Raw genomic sequence first — 20,231 nt, 5'->3', positions numbered from 1 at the left:
ATTCTTTATTTTTTGAAAATGAGTTTAAAAAAGAGTTGAATGTTTTCGCTCATAGTTTTGAGTGATTTTTAAGAATAAACACTGATTCTCAAGCCAATCTAATTTGATGCTAAGTAGCATTACGAATAAATAAGTCACATGACAAGTCTCGAACGTAAACGACTTTGTATTTTTGCATTAGTGTTGTCTTTAATGACGTCATCGCTTAGTGTTGCCATTTGTCTTCGTTTGCTCTATAGATTCTGAATGAGGCTCATGCCCATGGCGTTCAATAATAAGAGATGCTTGATGTTTTGTTTAGCTATAGCGCTCAAATTCCATTGATTGATTAATAAATTTCAAGAAACTGACTGGGTAAAATAAAAGGCTTTCTTCTCTTTTTTTACTTTTTTGAAATAAAATGAATATTGAGAAGATAATATTTTTTTTACAGGAAGTATCATACTCTTGAGACTACACTGATTTTTGAAAAAAAAAAAAAAAAAACGATTTTTTTTTGTTTAATGTTATGATATTATTTGTTAACTTATAAATCATATCGACTTGAGGATTTGCCTTTGAAAATGATACTACTTATATGTAAGGTGATTATTGAAACAATTGTTTACGTTTTTTTTAAACGTCGATCTCATTCCTATAAATTAAGACACATCACAAATCTCATCATTATTTATTTTACAAGAAAGACACAGGTTGATTTCTTTAAGTTAATCTTATACAACATCGATTTTCTATTCCATCTTTCAACTGAGTTTTGAGTATATTTTGATGCTTAATATGTTAGACCGAAATGGGGTGTTTTGCATAATGTAAAATGACATTTAAAACCGAAACATGTTTCGTTGTTCTTTTATTAATTTAGATGATTTTTTATGTTATTATCTTATTTAATTAAAAAGAAAAAATATTTATTAGAGAATGGAAGAAGTTAGTATAATTTTTTTGAGCAATTTTAATTAATGCTTCTTTTCTTACTGAAGAAATCCCAAATATTTTCCAAGTTCATTAGCACAAACCTTTTTATACTTGCATTGTAAGAAGATATTACTGTTTAATACTATTTTCAACTTTGATGTTTTAAATTCACCTTGCATATGAAGCATTTTTGGATGTTACAACCTTTGTGATGCATTTAGATCTTTTAAAACACAAATTTGTAGTTTAGTTTTGAAACATTAATTTTCTCTTAAAATACAAATTTCTATACTTTTTGAAGTTATATTTGAACTCAAGAGATATAAATGCACTAAATGATATTTTAAAAAGCAATCATTAAATAAAAACTGTACAATTTGCTTAAAAATATTTTCCTTTTACATCTGATTTCATTGTAGTTGTCAAGATTAAAATGATCTTCATAACTTGAATGAAATTTATAGTAAAATTATGTTTTAAGTAACTGTTTGGTATTAAGGAATTTTATTTTGTTTCATTGTTTTGTCTTTAATTAAATTATAGTAATGAGTTTCTAATATATAAATTGACAGTACTATCAATATTTTAATTTGATAGAAATTCAAACTCATGTTTTTTGTGAGTTTACTGAGTGTGAAATTACTGAGTTGTTTTGTTTCCTATTCCTAATTGACTTTGTATGCTTGTGATTTTTAAAAATCAACATGATGATGAACTGTCATCGAAAATATCATTTCTATTGGCATATATTTATATATTTTGTATGATTTCATTTTTAATAAATTGTTGAAAATTCTAAATTAAATGATGTTGCTGATAAATTTATTCATTGTATCTGTGATAAAACTTTGAAGTAATCAAATATTTGATAAATTTATCTTCCATTTTAAAGTTATATTAATGTTTATATTTAAGGTATTTAAAGTTTATAGAAAACATTATATATTTAAATATTAATATATCATTATATTACATATAATCATATATTAATATATGATTATAAAAATTATAGATATATTTTACTGATTGAGTAGATTAATCTATCAAATTTTATGAAAGATCATAAAAATTTATGTTAATCAAAATTTTTAATAATATAAAAGAATTTTTAAAATCCAGTAATGTGACAATAACATACAGTGTGATTTACAGTAATTTAAAACTAATCAATAATTTAGAGAAATTCAGTGATGTTCCTAGATAAAAAGATTATTTGCCATTAAGATCGGAACAGTATCTAACAATAAAACACTTATATTTAATGTAAACATAAATGCTTTGAATATATAAATATGTTAAAGGGTATTGGTTTAATTTTAGCATTTTTATATAAAAATTTGAACATATTTGTTGCAACTGCAAGAATAAATTAGTATTTCCTTTCATAGAAATGTTCTCAAGCTGTATTAAATTTTCAAGATAGTTGTATTGTTTATATGGATTTAATTATTTAGAGAGAGACAATTGAATCTAGAGACAGACTATTTTTTTCATTAATAGATTCAAGAAATATTAATGAATCAGTTATAAAATTAAACATCGTACTGATATTAATTGGAGATAATGATTTGTAGAATTTATTTACACTTATATAGCATACAATATTTAATCTGAGAAAAGATTAATGTTTTTCTATTTTGTTTTCCATTAATTAGTGACTAATATTTGTTTATATGATAGAGTTAAACTTGGTATAGTTTTAAGTTTTATATATATTTAAACAATTAGACCTGTAGATTTTACTTTAGGATAAAAATTCAAAATTTTTCTGATATTAACTTATATATTTTAAGACGTTTTTTAGTTTTGAAATACACAAATTTTTAATGTTGTAAGGCTTGAACTTTAAATAAAATGCTCTGAATCATCAATTTTTTTAATGCTTTTTTACATATTTAACCCTGCAGATTGAATTTGTTTTTTAATAAAATGAAACTTGTATTTTCTTTGCTAAATTAACCCCAGCAGTTCTAAATATTCAACAGGATGGTTTAAAATTATGATGCCACTGACAATATATCTACCATCTGCAGATATTGCTTAAATTTGTAGGACATTTATTTATTTCTGAGTCGAGATTATTTACAATTTAAAAAATTATTTATTTATCATGTTTCTGTATAGAGATTGACCAGTTGCTTGTATTTGCTCTTTGGCATTCAAATAGGACCAGGTGAAAAAGATTTATAGGCAAGGATTTTTATTTTTTTGAGATGCTATCAAAGAACAATAATGCTTCATTTACTTGGAAAAGTTATTTGTTGCTCTTATGCATTTTTATAGTTTTCTACAAAATATTCAAATTTTTGTACTAATACTTCATTGTCTTGCAGCTACTTTTAATTAGGATTATATAATAGTTTTCAATATTTATATTATTTTGACATAATTTAAAATGAAACAAACATTGCATTTTTAAAAATTTTATTAATATTTTAAACTTTAATTTTTCTAAACTGATTAAAAAATGTAAGCAGAAATGTTTGTTGCCACATGCAAGAACCATATTTAATAACCGAAGAAGTGAAATCTCTTGTATATTCTTGATATTGTTGGTATGTCATCTTAAAGTGGCCAGATTAAAATCACTTAACGTTTTAAATTTCAAAATGTCATCTCTATTATTAAAAAATATTACATCTGCTGATGAATATACAATATATATTGCATATAGATGGGTGGTGCAATATATATGATTTTTTTTTAATTTGCAGTGAGGGTATTTTAAAATAACAAGAATATTATTAATTTTTCTTTCAGTTTAATCACTGACAATATATTCTCTGTTATTTGGAGTCATTATTTTCTGATTTGAAAATATATTTTGCTATTTGAACAGAAAAATAATTTTTAAAAAAAAATGCTTATTTTTGTTAATAGAGGGAAAAAGGGAAAGGAAACCTTATTTTATATGTGAATTATTTATGAAAAATTATGAAATAAAGCTTTACCCAAGTTATTTTTAAATCAAAAGATGATAAAAAGCAGCAAAAATAATACTGAGCATATAAGTATTTTAAAATTTAAGCAGATGTATCAATTACCTTCTGGACATTGTTTAAATGTGACAATATTTTATTATGAGGTTTTTAAATACTTGTTTTGACTTTTCATAGGTATTCTTAGCATCAGAAACATATATGTGTTAGCTATTTATGTTTTATTTAACATGGCTTTCATTAAATGAATTGTATATTAATAAATATGTGTTTGTTATTTATGTTTTATTTTTAAACCAAGTGAGATTTTATTAAATGAAATTTATTCTAAAAAGCAACTCCCATTAGATATTTGAAGGGTGAATTTCTGTATTAGATACAACAGAATTCTGCAATTGTTTGAACAGTCGACTATTATGGGAACAATTTTCTAGAATTTCAAAATGTCTTCTGGAATTAAATGAATTTTGCAGTTTTCTGCTAAAAAAACTTTAAGATATTATGTTCTTTTTTTTTTTGGGGGGGGGGGAGAGGGAGATGCCAAAATTTCAAGCAGTCTTGCAATTTCAACAAAAATTTCTGTGTCAAATTTTGTTTGTTTTTAAGTATTCTTTTGACAAGATTTTAGAACTGATTTATCTAATGATGAGGCAGTGATAAGTTGAGATAGAGTTTATGAGTGACATTCATAATTTATTTGGGCTGACAAAATAATAAAAATGATGAGAGAGTAGCTGACAGTAACCAGAATGAATGAACAAATCACCACTTTCAATGAAATTAGAGAAGCTGTCCTTCAGGAAAGGGCATTAAGATTGCAGAATTTATTGCCTAAGTTACATTTAATTATAAGCATTCAAAACTTTACATTGAGGGAAACGTCAAATACTCTATCGTGCTTATGTTCTAGCTTCCAGATTCCTCCTAGTCTTGAATTACTTGTTCATAACATCATATTTCAGTACTTACACAATTACTTTCATGTGAATTTTTTGTGATGAAAAGGGAAAAATTTGAATAAAGGACAATGGATTTTAAATTCTGAAGACATGCAACAAGTAGCATTGAAGATGCTGAGAAATGTGGCAAAAGGAAAATTATAGTCCATATTTGTATCTTAATGTGAACAGTGACAAAAATGCATAGTTGCACAAAGTATTTAGTTTGAACAGAGTACCAAATAAATTATTTCTGTCTGATTCATTCTTCCGTGGTAAAATAAGTTTCAGATTTTTTTTTTTTTTGAATATAGTAGTAATTCAAACTTTCTTTTCCTTTTCCCGATGAAAAAGGAATAAACATTTTATAAGTTCAAAACAAAATGAGTGAATTTTTAAAATCTATTTTGTTAAGTTTATAGACATTAATTTCCGTGTCTTCATTGTAATCTTCATTTGTAAAAAAAAACAAACCAGAAATACATTTATAAGTGATTATTTATTATTTAAAATGGTATAATATTTGAAATAATAGTCTAGATGAATTTTTATTTTATTGAAATAGTTACTGTTATTCTGTTTTAATGATGCTACATTGTCTTTAGTATAATAATTTCTTTAAAGATGTTGAATGGTTTCTTTTCAGAAGTTCCATGTTTCAATTTACCATGTAAATAAAAAATTCCAAGATTTGTTTTCAAGCAGCAACTAATCATGTAAACATACACTGATGTCCTTCAATTCAGTAATTTCCTGTGCATTTCCACCATGAGCAAGACTTCCACTGTGTTTTACACTGTTGAAGTGGGAGACACAAAATTTACAATCCTGAAGCGCTACCAGAACCTAAAACCTATTGGTTCTGGAGCCCAGGGTATTGTGTGGTAAGTTTGATCTAACAGTATTTCTTATTTTAATAATAGAAAATTTATTGTCATATCTTTTTTATACTGATTTGTGATATATATTTAATTCATTGATTAAGGAATTTAATTTCTGAATTTCTGTTGTGTCTTTAAAAGAAGCATATTAAAATTTTTAGAATGAAATAAAAATTCAACTTTTCCTTCACCCTTTTTTATTATTAATCACTTTATTATTTTGAAAATAAATAGAATATGAATTATTTCCTCTGTCTAAAGATGGAGAATATATTTGAAAATAATTTTTATTTGAATTTATAGTGCAATACAATATTAGTTAAATGGAGAAAGTTTGTGGATGAAATACTTAAACATTCTTTTTTTCATTTGAAATCAAATTTTCGTCTTGTCTAGCATTTCTTTAAAATATATTAAATCTTCTGACTGGTATCCATCATGGATAAATTTTATCATACTGATATGAGAAATTTTCTATGTAGGTTTCGGTAAATTGCTTTGATTTAATTATTTGCAAATACTTTCTTTGCAATGCTTATTTTTTCAAAATATTATTCTGTTATTTATTGCATTTACAGTATGATGGACTTATATTAGAGTCATTAGGGTAAATTATGATTTTGTTAAATGCTACTTTTTGTTGTTTAATCTGGAGAATCTTGTGTTAACATTACATCTCGACAAACAATTTACCTTTTATATGACTAACATAAGTTTTTTCTTGCACACCTTTGGAAATGTGATTTTTATTTATTTAAATGATGAAGTTGGATGGGAACTGAGAAATTGTTTTATAATTTACAATTTTAGCTGAAGAATTTGAACTTTCTTACTTCTTAGACATTTGTGGGATGTAATTATTCTGTTTATTAAAAAATATTTCATAACAAGTTTCTGAAATTAAGCATTTTTTTTTAAAAATCACCCAAACATAATCAAGCTATGCTAGATGCTAGAAACCAAAACTTATTTGGTAATTAAGTATATTAAACTCCATGTTTAATTGTTGATTGATAAGTGTTTAGAAGTTCTCATTTCATAACATTGCTATAGCTTATTGGGCTTTCTATAGTGATTAATTTCCTTTATGGAATACATAATACTTGAATAATGCAAGAAATGTTTGTTAACAAAGATGTTCTTTTCTTCATTCATTTATCTGTAATTTCAAGTTTCCTTCTCACATACTGACATTATGTGATGAAAACATAATTCATTTATTCACAATATGAAAATTACACAATCACAACTTTTAAACTAAGAAGCAACAGCTTATCTCTGTATCTGTTATATTAAATGTGTATTAATTATAGTATTCATAAAATGTTATTTAATTTGATGCAAGTTGGATTCTGAATATGATTTATATTGTATGTTTCAGTGCCGCTTTTGACACAGTGACAGAACAAAATGTAGCTATAAAAAAACTTAGTCGCCCTTTCCAAAATGTGACACATGCCAAAAGGGCTTACAGAGAATTCAAGCTTATGAAATTGGTGAATCATAAAAATGTAAATATTATTTTTCTTGAGATAATATATCTATATCTATATATATATATTGTTTAAATGTTCCAAGTGTCAAATTTGATATTTTGATTATTTCCTTTTTTCTTTCTTCCTTTTTAGATAATTGGCCTTTTAAATGCATTTACACCTCAAAAAACTATGGAGGAGTTTCAAGATGTGTAAGTGTTTTCTTGTAAAATAGTTATTTTTTAAAATGTTTCTTTAAGGCAATTCACATTGGCAGATTTCCATTCTTTTGAAGTATCTATTTAATCATTTATATACTAATTAAAATAAATGTACAATAATTATCCAATTCCATAAAATAAAAGAAATTTTTGATATTCATGTTAAGAACTTTCATTTATAATTATTAATCTATCATTCTGAAATATGACTTTATTTGTTTTATTTACTTAAATAATAAAATTTATTTTAATATTAGGTATCTTGTGATGGAACTCATGGATGCAAATTTGTGCCAAGTAATTCAAATGGATCTTGATCATGAAAGGATGTCCTATTTACTGTATCAAATGCTTTGTGGCATCAAGCACTTACATTCTGCAGGAATAATCCACAGGGTAAGATGCATATTATGAATTTGTGGAATTTTTTATATTATTTAAAATTTATCATGATCAAAGTTATGAATAATTGTTGTCAAGTATCTATTATATGGAAAAAAGTTAATTAAATAGTTTTTGATCATATTTTCACTTTTTTGTTGTTGATTTGAGAAATGCGTAACTCGATTCCAAAATAGTGGAGCTGAAAATCTTCTAGTTCTAATACAGTTATCTGTAGTGGAAATAACCCATATTTTAAAATACTTTTCTGAATCAAGTATTTTTTGCTTCTTTTAATCCTTGAACATTTGAGTTTGATACATAAGATGCCAGCACCAGTAGAATTGGGAAAATCAGGAAAAATACAAGGAATTTAAAACTTATTTGTAAAACAGGAAAAATGCCAGGTATTTTGAAATTTTCCTTAAAAATTGGGAAAGTACATGGAATTTTAGTTATTTTCATCAAATAATGCCAATTTCTCTAAATTTTATTAGAATTAAAATTGTTGCCATAGCTCTAAAAATAAAACACCATTCTTGGAATTTCATTCCTTTTCTGCTCACTTCCATTTCCTGCATATACCTGCCAAATTTTCAAGAATTGCAACAGTCACTACAGCTACTTGAATATTATTAGAACTGTTGAAACTGAGCAAAGACACGTTTTAGTTGAATATTTTATATTGGTGTATTGTATTTGTGAAGTACTAAAAAGATATATTAGTACTAAAAAGATATATTAATGCATGTTCAAAAGTTTTGCTGTTTAAAACATTTTCTTGTTTAAATCTATGTTTATTGAAAAGCAATTCAGTGTTATGTGAAAAGTGTATTGCTGATTTGTTCCTTTATTCCAAAGCACTTTCACTGATTGTTCAAAAAGTGCAAAGATTCAATTAACAATTTCCTGGAAAAACTAAAAAGTGAATACAAAGAATTGCTATATTCATTTAATGAAGAAATTTGTTTAGATGATTTCTATTGTAACATTTTGAGCTTCAAAGAATATCCAGATTTTTGAGAAGTCGTGAAAATAATTATTACATTTTCACCAGATAATGCGACTTTGGAATGTGGATTTAGTATCAGCAAGGATGTGTTTGTTAAAACTTTCATAAAAAATTCTTTAACTAATCTAAAACTGTATATTTAAGTGGCAACTCTGCATGCACGGCTTTTATCATAAATACTATTAATTTCTTTTGAACAAACTCATTTTTTATATTAAAACATCTTTTTATTTTCTGTTAGGATTTGAAACCAAGCAATATCGTTGTGAAAGCTGATTGCACTCTTAAGATCTTAGATTTTGGATTAGCACGGACAGCAGGGACCAGCTTCATGATGACGCCATATGTTGTGACCAGATATTACAGAGCTCCTGAAGTCATTTTGGGAATGGGTTATAAGGAAAATGGTTATTATTTTGATTATTATATATTGGACAATTGTATATTTTACTCTCTTCTACCTTCCCCTATGTAAAATAGTTCGTAACTTGCTGTTAAATACATTTGGATAAAACAAGAGGCCAGTTAAAGAGATAAAAGGAAAATTTAATAAATTTAATATTAAAGGTTCTTATGAACACAGTGAAGGACTTAAGTGTTTGTAATTTATTGCTAAATGTTAAATAAGTTTTGGTAATCATTGTTAAGACTTTTCTATAAAACACCTTGAAAGTTATACATCTTTTCACAGCAAAAACTATGAATAGAAGAAATGTTTCTTTCTATTCCTTTCCTATCCCCCCCCCCTCTTTTTTAATCTTTTGAGAATATGCATGGCAGATTCATGACTTCATCAAGCATGTGAAAATATTATTGAAACTCTAAATATTCCAAGAACCAAATTAATTTACAAGAAAATGTTCAAAGAACCATTTTATGACTGTGTCAAAAATACATACTACTGTTCAAGAAATATTTATATATTCATTGTTGCACATTGACAATAATTGTAAAACTTTTTAATCTTGATTACTCACAGTTTAATATTGGTGATAAGTGAATAATTATGTAATTTAGATTTTTCTAAATGAAATTGTTTCTGAGCAAGTACCTTCAAATTTTAACTCATTAATTCCATTTTAGATTTTTGTATAAAAAGAGACTTTTAAATAATTGATATTCTTTTTATTCATTTCAGTGGATATCTGGTCAGTGGGTTGTATTATGGGAGAAATGATAAGAGGTACAGTTTTATTTCCTGGAACTGATCGTATCCTTTTATTTGAAAACTTTAATCACTTTATTAATTGTTTATTATTGCTTTTTTCAAAGTTTTTGTTTTTATAAGGATTAATAGATGTGTAATATACAACTTCAGATATTCTATCTCACTAATTCTAATTCTTTCACTTCAACTGTAACTAAATGATTATTTTTTGTTCCAATGATTAATCAGGTTTTTTAAAATACTTTATTTAAAAGTATTTTATTTGCAATTTCCAATTTATTTTGTTCTTTTAGCTTTTAAAAGACTTAAATGGACTGACTCGTTTGTTAATGTTAGAACTTCTTTTGATATTATTAAAAAAAATGTATAGCTAGTGAAATATTGAGTTTATTTTGTTATGCAAATCAATAAATATTACTTTGAAATCCAGTGCCATAGTTTACTTGCATGTTCTAAATAAGCAAATATCGTTTTTTCCTTATTACTATAGTTATTATAATATAGTTCGAAGTAAATATTTTAATAAATCACTGAATATTATTTAAAAATTATTTCTGATAGCAAACTTTTAGCTGAATAAAATATTAAATGCTCTCTTATATGCAGATGATAAATACAGAATTATAAAATTATATATCTATCTAGACTACCTAACATTTGTTTTTTTCTTAAATTGGTATGTATGTGCTCTTTTCTTTTTGTTGATGTTGGTTGTGCCTTAATAATCTTCAGACATCGATCAGTGGAATAAAATAATTGAGCAACTTGGAACTCCCTCACAAGAATTCATGAAAAGATTACAACCAACTGTTCGTAATTATGTAGAAAATAGGCCAAAATATGCTGGTTATACATTTGAAAGACTTTTCCCAGATGTACTATTTCCTGCTGACAGTTCTGAGCACAGTAGACTAAAAGGTATAATATTCTATGTAACAAATGTGTTTAAAGCCCCCCCCCCCTATTTCCATTTTTATTTAAACTGTGTTTGGTGAAGTTATTTGAATAAATTCTAGAGCTTTTTATTATTATTTTCACATTAAAAATTGAATTGTACGATGATGTACTGTATATGTTTTATAAAATATTAAAAATAACTGAGACAATATATATTGAATCAATTATTGTATTATACAGTTTAATTGTAAAAACCAGATGTTGAAATTTGAAAGTTAAAGATGTATTAGGTAACACTGTATATATAAAATATAAACTTGTATTCTTGAAGGTAAAAGAAAAATATATATGTATTATTTGGAATAAAGTCCTTTTTCCTGATAATATATATGCAAATTCTTGTAAATTATCTTGAATTTATAAAATATATGTAAATTCTGAAATCGAATAAAAAAATTGAATTTATGAACTTTTTATAATTTTTACTTAGGTAGTTTTTTTTTTGAAAAAGTGTAATAATTTAAAAATTTATTTAATTTTTTCATGTGCATTTTATTGAAAATTAAATTTTAAATTAATGACTGCATTATTCACATGAAATCCTGTTTTTCACACTTTTTTTAGATTATATTTATGAATAATATGAGATCTACTTTCCAAAAACTCTTTATTGTAATGTCATTTCTAAGAGTTATTGCATTATTATTGTATTGTTTTCTTTGATTATATATATCATTTTTGTATACTGATCATGCTATATGTCTACAGCAAGTCAAGCAAGGGATTTACTGTCTAAAATGCTTGTTATTGATCCAGAAAGGAGAATATCTGTTGAGGAAGCTTTATTACATCCATATATTAATGTTTGGTATGAAGAAAGTGAAGTGAATGCTGTAAGTATTATTATTTTAGAATTTATTTATAGAATAGAAGTTATTTTTTAAAAATAATATATTTATCTTTTCTGTCTATGGTTTCTTTAGTCTTCTATTTATTTTGCAAATGATCTATTTATTTTGATAATAAATTAGTCCTTACTATGAATACTATGTAAATTAGTCTTGATTATGTATATGTTTTAAATTAAGGAAAATCCACAAAAGCAACAATAACAATAGAATTAGAGTATCAAACAATCATTTTGTTTAATTCTCTTTTAAAAATTGACAATTAAGATATATGAATTTGTTGAAAGAAAATTTGTTGTAATTATTTGATAGCAACTTTTATTAACTTACAATTCATGGGAGTCTTTATATAAATGCCATTTACATCGTCTCAAGAATTGTGAAAGTTCAGAAATCCTTTTTTGAAATAGTGACTAAGAATGAGAAAACAAACTTTGTTGTATAGTAATAAAAAATGTGATGTTCAGTCTTTCATTGTAAATTCATTCTTCCACTATGTAATTTAGGCTAAATAATTATTGAAAAGGTGGCATTTACTGATAATAAAATTTATTTGAATAATATAGTTGAATTCAAACATCATTCCTTATAATTTTGTAAATTTTATATATATAGTCCTTGTGGTCACATCATATTTATATTTTTGAATTCAACCATTGAAAAGTTCAGGTTTGAAAGCGATGTCAAATTACTTTTATTGAAATCATTAATATAGAAATTGAAGTTATCAAACAAGTAATCTAAATTATCACTTTTGTCCAAGTCAAGTTTGTTTCTTTTACTATGAAGTCATGTCTTTGTTACTTTTATTCTTTAAAATTTTTTGTACACTCGCCATTTATTAATTTAATACATTTTCAGTGTCTTTAAAATAATGCAAACTTTCTTTTTCTAATAATAATAGAACTGCATATTTGTATGAAATATGAATATTGATACTTCCCTTACCTAAAATCCTCTTGAATGTGAATGGTTTTTAAAATGAATATACTCTGCTTTAAAAAAAAAAAAATATGGCATCATTTGTTTTAGACAAATTTTATAATTTCACAGCCAGCACCTGGGCCATATGACCATTCTGTTGATGAAAGGGAACATACTGTTGAGCAGTGGAAAGGTATTGATTATATTTTTATTGAAAACTTATTATATTAACCAATGGCCATTAGTCACCTTTAATCTCAATATAAATTTCTTGAATTTTTTTTAAAATAAATTTCATTTAGCAGAAAACTTTTGTTTACTGAATAAAAGTGCACTGAAACTTTATTAACTATGATGACAGAATGATAAAAAAAAAAAAAAAAAAAAATGTTTTCTATGATTTTCATTTTTCCAAGTTTTTTTGAAGAGAAATTTAATTATATTTCTTTCTCTTGTAAGATGCAATGCTTTTGCTATTATAAAGGGGAAATTCAATTCATTAAAATTGAGGCGGATTAACTGCTTTGAAACAAAAATGATTAATTATATAAATTAATGTATTTAATTTTAGCAATAGAAGTAAATTCACTTAATTTTAGTAATTAAGTATTTGCAGATTTAATTTACTCATTGTGGATTTAAGTTTTGGGCTTTTCTTGCACATGACAACCATTCATTGTTGGTTATCCATATTGATGTTGTTTTTTTTTAAATATATAAATGTATTAACTATATTTAGATCAAGAAACAGGTTTGGTGTCTATAAGTATACATTTATTTATAATTAAAGTAAAGTTAAGAAAAAAAATATTGAAGATTTTAGTAAAAAGTTTTTTGTGTCCTTTCTTTTATGCTTATAAGTGCTATTTTTGCAGCGTGAGTAAAATAAAACAAGTATTATACATTATCATTCAGTGAGACTTTTTTTTACTGCTTTCTCAACTTTAAGACTGAAACTTGTGGTGACATATATTTAAAAAGACTAGCTTTTTTGTATGTGCCTTGAATCATTTATAAAATTGTATTGCTTTAAAGACAAGTTTATATGCATGTTTCTCGTTCTATTGTTCAATCATTCCATTGCTTTTTTTTAGAATGAGAAAAAGAGCCATTGATAATTATTAGTATATATTGTTTTCTAAACCATTATATTTTAATTCTTTCTCAATTAACCCTCCTGTGAAAGTTCTATACCAAGGGGTTATTCTTTGGCCCAGTATTTGTTTTAAATGAGAGGTGTAAGATGTAAAGCCAAATTATCGCTTTGGATCCCCATGCTTTGCATCCTGCATTCCTTGTTTGATAGAGAAATCAGTCTGAAAATGGCCCATAAGTATAGAACATGTATAGATGATTTAGTAGTGGGAGGGTTGAAATTCAGTTTTATTGTTTGTTATAACTTTCTAAAAATTGACTTTTCAAAGTAACTATAAAAGACAGCAAATGTAATTTTAGATTTTTAATGCAGCAAAAAAGGGAATCAGTAAATTAATAAAATGGAATTTTAAAGCATGTAAATAGTATTAGTTGAGGTATTTTGGAGTAATTCTTAAGTTATAGATTCTTGTTCACAGTTCTTTTGATATTAATGTGTTAATTTTTTCTAGGTTAAGAGAACTGAATTAATATTGTTAAATCTTTTTTAGAATTGATATACCATGAAGTTCTGGAATATGAGCAGACACACAATACTTTAGGATTAGGCCGTCCACTGACTGCTCACCACAATTCGCAGGCTGGTAAATTTCTATTAAAAATTTTTGAAATAAGGAATTCTCAAAGAATGTTAATTGAATTTAAATTACATTTGTAAAATTTTGCTGAAAAATACTTCTAAAAAGCGTTTAAAAGTGTTAAAAGTTTATAACACTTATTGAGTTTATGCATATAGTTCTTTTCAAAATATTTAATCTAAATGCTAATATGAATTGAAAGCTTTCTCCTCTTTGTTCAAATAAAAATTTTTTAACATATATGTATTATTAGAAATATAAGAATATTTTGAATTATTTACTTTTATACTATTTTAATTATTTTAAATGAATCTGAATTTTCTCTTAATGTCTGATTTGCTTTATTTGGATATTTGCTAACTAGGATTCAAATGTCTCATAGATGAATTAATAAGTTTAACTTAAATTTGCTATTCTTTGAAATAGTAATGAAAATTCAATGCTTTACCATAAAGATTTTCTTTTCTTTTAAGATGGTGCAATAGAGGAAGACTGTTCAGAAGATGTTTCTGATCAAGCCTCCAACGGTCCCGCAATTTCATACAGTCATCGTAGATAGACATACATATTCTCTCCTTTGTCTTAGTCTTTGACTGCCACACCCACCGTATGTAGGGTTCTGTACAAACTAGTCGACAGTGGACAATGTTCCGTCTTTGATCCTGCCAAAACGTCGGCCGTTTACTAAGACGGACGTTCAGTTTCCCACTTTCCAGTCATTTAGCAAGGACTTAATTTCTTTACTGGAAGACAAAAACTGAAGTTAAAGAAGAAACAATTTTCAAAGCCTAGTAGGTCCCACAAGCAGTGAGAAAAGGAAATTGTTTATTTCGCTATTAGTGTAGTCCCTCTTATGTGTTGAATAAAAGCAAGGATTGCAGGACAGATCCTGCATTCCTTGTTGATATAATCTCAGGAGATTTATATACTAATTGCGAAATATGGTTGTGCATCCTTGGTTTGGGGGACTTAGCAAAGTTTCTAAATGTTATGAGAGATAAAAGTGGACTGTAACTTGCTTCGTAAATGTGTTTTTTTCTTTTTTTAAAAAAAGGAAAATTTGTTGTTTGCAATGCGATATATGTGGCATGTTCATAATGGAAAAATATTTATTTTTGTTGCATTTTTATTCAAATGAACTTCAATTGAAAGGTGTTTATGCCTGTGTAATTAATTTTTCTCAGGCTCTATTTGTAAGAGAATTGAGTGTTCCAGATGCTTTCTTTGATTTAAATCTACATTTCATTTATATAAGTTCATCTCCTTTCAGAAATTTATATTCTTTTTATAATCAGCATTTTTAATTTTGATTAATGTGATTTTAATTAAAAATTCTGGTACATATGCATTGAAACAATTATTGAATACAAAATTTATGAAATCTTTTTTTAAACTGACTTAAACAGTCTTTCAAGCTTAAAAACTGTTAATTTTTACAAAAATTCAGTAAAATGCTGGATTTTTTAATAGTTAATTATGAAAATATTCATGCAATCTTATATTGTTTTGCTGTTAAATAATTTATAAGAAAACTGACATGTTTCTGAATTGGTTTGATTCACTTGAAGCTTAACTTATTAATATTATAAAGTAAATAAACAGAAAATTTGCTTATTTAATAATAATTAGTTTAAACTTGTTATTACCTATGATTTTTGATTTTGAATGAAGTAGCTGCTTTGCTATACAAATTTATATTTCAAGCAATGCTTTTATCAAAAATAAATGTGCTGAAATAATTTTTTTCTTTATTCTTATGCTGTTGTTTTCATTAGTACTTTTAAGTATAAATTGTGTTAATGTAATAAATGTTACTCAAATTGATGTTAAAATTAATTTTTTTATCATTGTCGTAATCAGTCTTGAATCTGGTTTATCAAAAACAAAATTTATTGTTAACTTATTGTATATTATGTTATGCTAATTTGAAAAAAAAAAAAAAAAAACTGTACTAAATTTTGTTTGAAGTATACTACCCCCTTTGTGTGTCAGTGTTAAAACATAATGTTTGCTATAAACAAATATAATTTCTAAAATTTCATACTGATTTTTTTTTTCTCCTTTGCCCTTAATTTTTAAGATGATATTTCCAAAGAAAATAAGCACAGGAAATGAAAGTTACTACATGTTGGTATAAAATAGTATGGTAATATTAATATTCCTTTCACAGCATACTGAGAGACTATATATTTTGGAAATCTTGAAATAATTATCCACTTAATTTGTTTCTGGCCAAATGTTTTTATTAAGATTTTATATTATAATTATCAATATAAATTGATTTTAAAAATTAAAGTAAAATGATTTGGAAGAAAAGAAATTGTGAAGTCTACATCTTATGCATTAAATTATATTGTACAGTTTGCAGTTTCATTTTAAATTCAGTATTCTCAAATATCAAATACTGTTGTAATTGTTTGCAAAACATTGCAGATAATGAATATTTGAATATTAATGAGAAGGTAATTAATTTTAAGTGCATTTTTTAACTACTGTATTAGTACAATACTGAAAAATAAATTATTTCAAGAATAGCATTAATTTGACCCGGTTAAATAACAGATGCTTTATCTTTTCATTGTTTAGTGGGAAAACTTAAGAGTATAATGATTTTTATATATATATTTCATAATCTTTTATCTTTATTTTTGTAATTTAAATATTAATGCATGCAGTGATTCATTCCCTGATCATAGTTAAGAGCACCGACTCTTCTTGTAATTTAAAATCGCTCAACTCTTTATTTTTATATTTGTAAATTTCTTAACCTATCATTCAAATTCATAGACGTGGTGTTTTGTGAGAACCGATAAGAGCCCAACACTTAAATCTTCCATTAGTACCTGGCATTGACACTACTAAATGGTGTGGGTGTGTTATTTGTACATGCAGTAGTTTTCTCTCTTAAAATAGATTATCTAAAACTAATGACTGCAGGATTCAGTCATTATTTAAAATGGTATGCATTGAATTTGTTTGATTTTGATGACTTCAGACCTTTTTAATGTGTTGCGATTTTTTTAAAAAAATGTATAAGTGGATGTTGTTGAAGAGAAGTGAATGATTATATTAAGAAAATTCCACTCTGTACATTATATTGTTATTTATTTATTTAAAAACCTATTTATTGTCTGGAAATTAGTTTTTAAGATATAGTCAGATTCATTTTATTGCAGGTATTTTTTAAAAGAATTAAATTTATTATTCAGATAGTTTTATTTTAGGTGAGATAAAATAACACATTTTATTGATTCAAGTATATTTAATACAAAATTAAAAATAATATATATATTTATTTCTAGGGGTCTTCGTATTAGATACTCAGCAATGGAGTAATACATGTGTACAAATGAAAGTAGTCATATATGGTTACTCATATAAAATAGTTTTAAAAATTTTATATTCATCTTAATTATATTTGACATTTGTTTCTCCTATTAAAACAAAGTTATGGTATTAATGTGCTACATTTCAAATTTATTTTCTGTGCAGTTTTTTTTTTATTTTTTATTTGTAGTGTTTGAATATCAGATTTGCACATTTTCAGACATGAATATTAAAAATTCCAGTGGGTGAAATTTAATTTTTCACTTATAGCATTTATATATATATAAAAAAAAATTGAAAATCACTGTCTTAGATCCAGCATCCACAGTTTTTAGTAAATTATTTATTGTAGTGATAGTTGTTCCAAATTTATTTTATTTATTAGAAGTTTTTATTTTTTTGTTGTGTTTTAATAATTTCTAACCTGTGATTTATTGGAAAAATTACTTCATGAATTGCAAGAAAAAAAAAATCCCAACTTTTTTATCCTACAGAAAATACACAAACATTTATATTTTGGCAGCTCAGTTGTGTATCATCTGGCATGAATTACCTTTTTTTAAATTGCTGCAACAAAACTGTTATTTCCATACGATGAAAATTAAAAAAAATTATTATTAAAATCTATTTGTCTTAATAAATTTCTCATTATTTTACACAAACAACAGTAACTAATACTACAAAATTAGTGTTTTGGAAATGAGTATTCTCACAGTAGTATGAATATATGGTAAACACAGTTACTTCAATAGTAAACATCTCATATTCCATGAACTTTATACTTTTATTGTTAATGTCCATTGTCCTTTTTATAGCACATTTTCATTTATACAATTTATTCTTTATTCTCTCTGTAAATCCGATAAATTCCTTTCTTTTTTTTATTGCATTTCTAAGATAATATATATTTTCAAACATTCAAAACAATTTTGGGTTTGCATATACCATCTAGGAGTGAAATTTTAAAATTTTAGTATTGTCATTTCAGATTTTTTGTTCCTTTTTATTTATTTTTGAGTTTATGCACAGAATTCAAAAGTAATATTCTTTTGATAGTTAACTATATCTTAAAATTCTATGATGTATATTTTCTTTTTTTTATAAAATAATTGAAAAACAGATTTTTCAATTATTTTTTTAATTTCCCTAAGTTTTTAAAATTTAATTTTACTTCAGTTAATTTTGCATATCTTAGTACAATTTAAATTTTAGAAATTTTCTGAAATCTATATTTTAAGTTGGGCATTAATGGGTAAAATATCAGTAGAATCAAAAATGAAAATAAATTTCTAAAATGCTATGGGTAATCTACTAAACAAACATAATTTGTTAAATGACTAAATTATATGAATTCTTTATTAACCAATTATTTATTATTCATAGATTTTATCAGAATTTAATTTGTTCTTCAGACCTAAAAAATAATTAAAAACTGTATCATTTATTTCTATGTTTATGAAATGTAGTAACAATATTTCATGGTTCTTGCTTGGTTTTCCTGGATATTCCATATTTTATAGGTCATTTCTGCAGTTAACTAAAGAACAAGTCTCCTCAAATACTTAAAATTTGGAGACAGAAATAATCTGTTGTGTACTAAAAGATTATTCAAAAGGCTGTCAGAATATTTTTTGAGAAACTATTCAACTAAAGTTAAAATTTCTTATTTTTGATTTCAATTCTTGTCTTTTCAATCTGATTCTGAGAATTTTTGTCTATTCATTTTTCCTTTAGCAACATTAACAAAGGGCAATTAGATGCAATTCTAGAAATAATTCATACAGTGATGCTTTTTTTAGTTCATTATCTGTACATCAGATTTTTTGGTGAAAATAATTGTCATTTTATTTGCTGTGCAATCTGATTAGTTTTGAAGATTTGGTTTCTGTTCCAATTTTCCTTTTTAATTAATAAATCTAACATGATTATTAACTGATAACTATAGTCTAGTACAAGGCTGTAATGGACTATCTAATCTTTACAGGTCCTCTTTGATAGACTACAGCAACTATCAGACATGGATTAAAAAAAAAAAAACTATGTACATCAATTGAATTATTTGATATTTACGATCAAAACAAAAAGACAAAGTCACTGATGGATTATTATTTTTTTTTCACATTCCATTTAAGAAGAAAGTTTGTTCATTACCAATTAAGAAAATGAAAGTTTAAGAAATACTATCTTAAACAGAAATATGACCCAATATTTAAAATTGTATACAGTTAAAAATTTTCTGTTAAAAAAGTGAAGTACATCAGTTATTTTATGCATTGTAATTTTGAGTTAAATGATACTTAAAATGTTTCAATAGTTATAAAAGATAAAAATTGTACTGTATATATATAAAATAAAAATAAAAAATGGAATTATATTACAATAAATATTAAAACACAACACATTTTATAATATAATATTTTTTTACTCTATAGTTGCCAAGAATTTGTTTTGAAACTAATTTAATATATACATGAGATATTTTACATTTATATCATTGAGTACAACTGGAAAC

General features: G+C 25.0%; 1 protein-coding gene across 1 annotated transcript; it reads left to right on the top strand.

The window, feature by feature from the left end:
• Positions 1 to 223: 223 nt before the first annotated feature.
• On the top strand, positions 224 to 15,160 carry LOC129963109 (stress-activated protein kinase JNK-like). Its single transcript, XM_056077183.1, has 12 exons — positions 224 to 354; positions 5,442 to 5,676; positions 7,055 to 7,184; positions 7,302 to 7,360; positions 7,627 to 7,765; positions 9,004 to 9,169; positions 9,901 to 9,972; positions 10,663 to 10,848; positions 11,596 to 11,720; positions 12,789 to 12,852; positions 14,306 to 14,398; positions 14,866 to 15,160. Exons 2-12 carry the CDS (start codon positions 5,561 to 5,563, stop codon positions 14,949 to 14,951), a joined length of 1,236 nt encoding a protein of 411 aa, XP_055933158.1. The 5' UTR covers positions 224 to 354; positions 5,442 to 5,560; the 3' UTR covers positions 14,952 to 15,160.
• The last annotated feature ends 5,071 nt before the right edge of the window (positions 15,161 to 20,231 follow it).

This window comes from Argiope bruennichi, chromosome 3 (genome assembly GCF_947563725.1).
Source record: "Argiope bruennichi chromosome 3, qqArgBrue1.1, whole genome shotgun sequence".
In the NCBI taxonomy this organism is placed as follows: Eukaryota; Metazoa; Arthropoda; class Arachnida; order Araneae; family Araneidae; genus Argiope; species Argiope bruennichi.
Note: the sequence above shows the minus strand (reverse complement) of the source record. Positions and strands in the feature narration are given on the sequence as shown.